The sequence below is a fragment of the Octopus bimaculoides genome, chromosome 19 (genome assembly GCF_001194135.2).
Source record: "Octopus bimaculoides isolate UCB-OBI-ISO-001 chromosome 19, ASM119413v2, whole genome shotgun sequence".
Taxonomy (NCBI): Eukaryota; Metazoa; Mollusca; class Cephalopoda; order Octopoda; family Octopodidae; genus Octopus; species Octopus bimaculoides.
Window position 1 is genome coordinate 46,109,083 of NC_068999.1, and position 5,768 is coordinate 46,114,850.

Sequence of the window (5,768 nt, forward strand, 5' to 3'; positions counted from 1 at the left end):
GCACTTGTTTACAGCTCTCACAAAACGTCAAGGCTATGAGACAATAACACACACTCACATGTACAGATACACACATGCTCTCACACACACATACAATGAGCTTCTTTCAGTTTGCTCCTACTAAATCCACTCCCCAGGCTCTGGTTGGCCTGGGGCTATAGTGGAAGACAATCGTCCAAGGTGCTGTGGTGTGGGACTTGAACCTGAAACCACATGGTTGGGAGGCGAACTTCTTAACTACACAGCCATGCCTGCATCTATTGTATTTTCCTAAATATCTTGGTATCTTCCAACTCATTTGAAAATGTCAATACACAGCAATTGCAAATTTTTGGAATGGCATCAGGGTGGAGTGGGGGATGAGTGCTATGAACTCTTGGCTGCATCGCAGTAGAAAGACCTAAGGCCTCAGTTATTGATTTGCCTGTTTTATGGCATTAATATGCAGTCTATGTAAAGAAATCTTGGAAATTGGATATTGAACTGGCTTTACCGTTCCTGGCATCGTTGTGCCAAGAACAAATATAGACTGTAAGATAATGGCTTTGTTTGGACTTAACCTAAAGAGTAGCTTTGAAAGGAAGAATTAGCAACTGTGGCTTGATGCTAATTAAGTTTATATTAGAAAAGCCTAAATAATTGAATGTTTAAAAAAAAAAATGATGTTAATATTTCATTTGCTTGTAATATTTTAATGCGTTTATATGTATATATATATATGCACACACAGACACGTGTGTGTGCGCACACACACACACACACATACATATCATTCTCCTCCCTGACTCTTTTACTATGGTCGCCTCTATTTATCTTTCTTCTCTTCTCCCCCCCCCTCTCTCTCTCATTGCAAGTTTTATATTTTGTTCTTATGCATTAAAACGAATTTCCTTTGTAAATAAATTTTTCCATCTTGAATATTCTTTTGTTTTTACAGAAAGACAAATCTAGTGCTACTCTAAAAACATTTGAAGACTATCCTGCTAGTTTTGGACCAGGAATTCCAATGCAGGGAATCAGAGTAGGTTAAACTTTTCTATTCTTTTCCAGTTCTTCATAAGGACCAACCCTTCCTGAAAACATTGAATTAATTTGTGAATTTCAAATAAGATAGATAATCGTTATTTTTTTAACATACTCAGCCCAGTAATAAGACAACATCTATGGAAGACATGTGCAGGACGCTTGATGTATACAGGTAGAATTTTGGTGCCATAGTTGATGGAGGAGTTGGACTATATAGGGTTCAGGTGCTGGAACTGACGTACGGTTTGTTGGGTCTCTTTGCAACATAGGTTTCTGAGTTTTTCATTGTTAGCCATGTTACTGCCCAAGCACATGAATGAATGAATGAACAGTCTCAAGTTTGGCCCTCCAAACGTGAGACTTGTTATTGCTTTGTGCTTCTCCCCCCACCCATCCACCCATAATCATCATTTTTTTTTTTTTTGTCTTTGCATTGCAGATTCACAACTCACACCGAAGTTATCCCACCTGGTCTGGGACACTAAGACTTCTTTAACACTTGCCATCGTGTAGGGAGCTTTTTCCAGGACACTATCCTGCAGCAAATTTGGCATATAATCCAAAACACATGAGCTACATATGTGCAACCAATAATGTATACATTACAAGAGTTGCTCTTAATATGTAATTTTATATACGATTTTATATATGTATATATATATGCAGGTGTAACTGTGTTGTAGGAAGTTTGCTCCCCAACATGGAGTAGGAACGATGGATTTACTGGCAAAGGGCACCACAATTAATGGGGCATATTAGGCTTCTCTGCTGCAGAAATTGCAGTATGCCATCAAATCAGAGAGGTTTGGCATGCTGACTAAAGGAATCCGCCTTCTCCAAGACAACACCCCAGTTCACAATGTTGCCCAGATGAAAGCACTCTCCTGCAGCTATGAAATCCCTTCTCATCCCCCTTACTTTCCTGACCTCGCACCATCTGATTTCCATGTCTTTCCAACTATGAAGTCTTATTTGAATGGAAGCACTTTTTGGATGATGATGAATTTATTTCCGAAGTAAAAAGTCTTGGCTCCAGACACAACCTACCAACTTCTACAGACGAGGTCTTCACAGCTGCATAAAGCAATGGGAGAAGTATGTCACCATTGGTGGTGGCTATGTAGAGAAGGACTAATAACTATGCCAAATTTTGTTTATCCTAGTCCTTGGGAAGTGGGTCAGGGGAAATCTTTAATGAAAACCCCTCATATATATATATATATATTTACTTGTGTCTGTGTTTGTACCCCACCATCGACTGACAACTAGTATTGGTGTTTATGCCCCCATAACTTAGCAGTTCAGCAAAAGTGACTAATAGAATAAGCACCAGGCTTACAAAACTGGAGTTGATTCGTTTGACTAAAATTTCTCCAAGGCAGTGCTCCAGCATGGCTACAGTCCAGTGACTGAAACAAACAAAAAGATAGAAAGATGTTTATTAATGTAGACACTTGTTTTGAAAATCTGTTTGGCAGCAAATCCGTCTTTGAAGTTTACGTTCCAGAAACGAGATGTAAAGAGTTATTCATGCTTACAATAACATTGACGCAATGTCCACTTTTCCATTTGTAGTTGCACCAATTTTAAAACATAAATAACACAACATTTTTTCTTTGGTTTTGCAGGGTCGCCTTATCTACGTTGTACCTTCCGATGGCTGCTCTTCTGTGGACCCACCACCTCGGATAGATAATGCCACTTTGTGGATAGCTCTCGTCGCTCGTACACATAATCAGTGTGAATTTTCTGAAAAGGTGAAAAATCTTGTTTGGATTCATCGTCTGTTTTTTTTTACTTAATGATTGTAAAGTTGATCAATATTTTTGATGCATTTCTTGGAATTAATACTAATACAGACTTTGTTTCACACTGTGTGGTAAGAAGCTTGCTTCCCAACCACATGGTTCTGGGTTCAGTCCCACTGCATGGCACCTTGGGCAAATGTCTTTTACTATAGCCTCGGGACAACCAAAACCTTGCGAGTGGATTTGGTAGATGGAAACTGGAAAAAGCCCCTCGTGTATATATTTATGTGTGTGTGTTTGTTTCCCTACCATTGCTTGACAACTGATGTTGGTCTGTTTACATCCCCGTACCTTAGCGGTTCGGCAGAAGAGACCGATAGCATAAGTACTTGGTTTACAAAGAATAAGTCCTGGGGTCGTAAAAAACTTTTTTAGGTAGTGCTCCAGCATGGTCACAGTCAAATCACTGAAGCAAATAAATGAATAAAAGAGCATGTATTGTGTTTGTAATTATAACATCATCATCCTCCTCATTACTGTTGGTTTTACATCCATTTTTTTCATGTTAGAATGGATGCCCTTCCTAATGCCAACAACTTTACAGAGTGTACTGGGTGTTTTTTTTCCATGGCACCATCACCAGTGCTTTTTCCGTGGCTCACTTATTGTAAGTTTGTATTGCCTGGTTAGAAACAGCTGGCCACTTTAGAATTTATGAGTGTCTTGTCTGGCAATGTTAAATTCAGAATTGCTCAGATCAGAAGTTTCTTACAATAGGCTGGCATTTTAATGTTTCTCATTCACTTTGTACCACAGAAACCAGAATAAACAACTAGTTCAGCGGACTATAGTTAATCAGGTGCCATTTGTGTGACACCAGGGTGCATTTACTTGCCACCAACACAGGTGCCAATTTGTGTGACACCGGTATCTGCCATGACTGCAATTTTGCTCAACTTGATGGGTTGTCTTTTCACACACACACACACACTCTTTCTCTCTCTCTCTCATGGTTTTTATCTATTTACCTCGTTTGCATCATCAACCCTATAAATATATATATATTTACACAAGTTTTTGCAAAAATTATTTGATACAGTAACGATATTTGAAGAAAGATTTTCTTAAAATAAAAATATTCATTATATTAAAAAAAAAATCTTTAAAAAATAAACAGAATGACGCCAACCTTTTGGAAACAACCACTCTTTTGATGTATTGCAAACCATGTGATGGTTTTGGCACACCACATTGTTATAATAGCATGGTATTCTTTTAAGTTCAGTTCTCTATATATATAAAAATGGAGGAAAAAAATAAGCATAAATGAATGTATGTATGTATATATATAAATGGAGAAAAAAATAAGCATAAATAATGTTACAGTTAATATGAAAGAAGAATTTGTAATGAAAGAAGCATTTGTTTTCTGCTGTAGGTGGAGTAGTTTTATTTCTGAAAGTATATTTAATTAAATCATATCAGGACACAATGCAGAAGTTTTCTGAAAACATACTGCAACCAGAACAACATTAACAAAAATATTGTAAATGTTGGAAAAATATTCAATAAGAATATGGAAATAAAACAATAAATCCACTCGTTGGTGTGTCACATGAAGAGATGGTAGTCTTTAGAAAGAGTATATAAGTTGCTGGATACTCAGTCGGTTGTAATGAGTATTCCAGTTGATTCAACCAAAAGAACAGTCTGGTCATGGAGTTAATTTGGATGTGCTTGAGTACTCCACAGACATGCACACCCTTGATGTAGTTCTTGAGGAGAGTCATGACACTCCGAATGGTTTTCAAATAGAACGAACCATGTGCCCAGAACCTGCAGATTGCTTAGAGACACACAACACGTTCTAGAAATCAGCCTGACCTCATGTCTCAATATTAAGAAACAAATAGTAGCTCTTATTTTAGTACATCATCATTTAACATCCGTTTTCCATGCTGGCATGGGTTGGACGGTTTGACAGAAGCCGACCTGCCTTACAAGTTACCTGATGATCTCGCTAGTACTTGTGTGTCCCCTCCCCTCAAAAAAGCACCCAGTGTGTTCTATAAAGTGGTTGGCATTAGATTAGTAAAAGTATCCAGTTGTAGAGACCATGCTACAACAGACACTGGAGTTCGACACAGTCCGCCAGCTTGTTAGATCCTGTCAAACCACCCACCCCTTCCCAGCATGGAAGATGGATGTCAACCGATGATGATGATGATGATGACGACGACAACAACAACAGCAACGTTCTTCTTCTCTGTCATCATCATTTCAGCAACAGACAACAAAAAAAAAAAAGCTTATTCAGGCTTCTTCTTTCCTAAGTTTGTTAATTACAATTATTATTGCTTACTTAGAGCAGAGTACATTCAGCTGTTGAGAACAGATGGCAGGTTGATGAGACAAATAGCGATAAGCATGTGACTGTAATTACAAGAAGTGGAAGAGGCAAATGTGAAGAGGATGTGTTGTGTGATTGGCAGTTGTGATGGGGAAGTAGCTATTGAAGTCGTGAAGTTGTGAATAGAAACGTTCATGTTGACTCATTGAAATGGGAAAAACATATTTTAAATGAGGAACTTTAATTTTTGTCTGCAATTTTTATTTCTTCCATTGTAAAATGCCAGAAAGAAGTCATTGTCATCTGCCATTGTTGTTATTGTGTATAACTGTCTTCTTTTTGTAGGTTCTTAATGCTGAAAAAGCTGGCTTTAATGCAGCTATTGTCCATAATTATTTCAATAATGATGACTTAGTTTACATGGGATCAGGTGCTGGTAAGTCTGTTGCTATTTTTCTCTCATCTCTTGTTTCAGTAAAGGAGGTGGTTCCTGCTGCTGCCACCACCACCACTAGTACTACTCCTACTATTGTCGAATGCTCATTAGTAATCTACTCATTTTACTTGGCTAATTAGTTTTTATTTTATAATCCGTTTGCTACAAAAATATTTTCTAATGACAAGCACATTTCCCCCCCCCCCCC

At 37.9% G+C, this 5,768-nt stretch overlaps 1 protein-coding gene across 1 annotated transcript in view; it reads left to right on the forward strand.

The window, feature by feature from the left end:
• LOC106877733 (E3 ubiquitin-protein ligase RNF13) overlaps positions 1-5,768 on the forward strand; it is a 67,963-nt gene that overhangs the window by 48,007 nt on the left and 14,188 nt on the right. Inside the window, exons 4-6 of the mRNA XM_052974710.1 lie at positions 938-1,021; positions 2,655-2,783; positions 5,470-5,560. Of these exons, the coding sequence (XP_052830670.1) occupies positions 938-1,021; positions 2,655-2,783; positions 5,470-5,560 (304 nt within the window). The remainder of the gene's footprint in view (positions 1-937; positions 1,022-2,654; positions 2,784-5,469; positions 5,561-5,768) is intronic.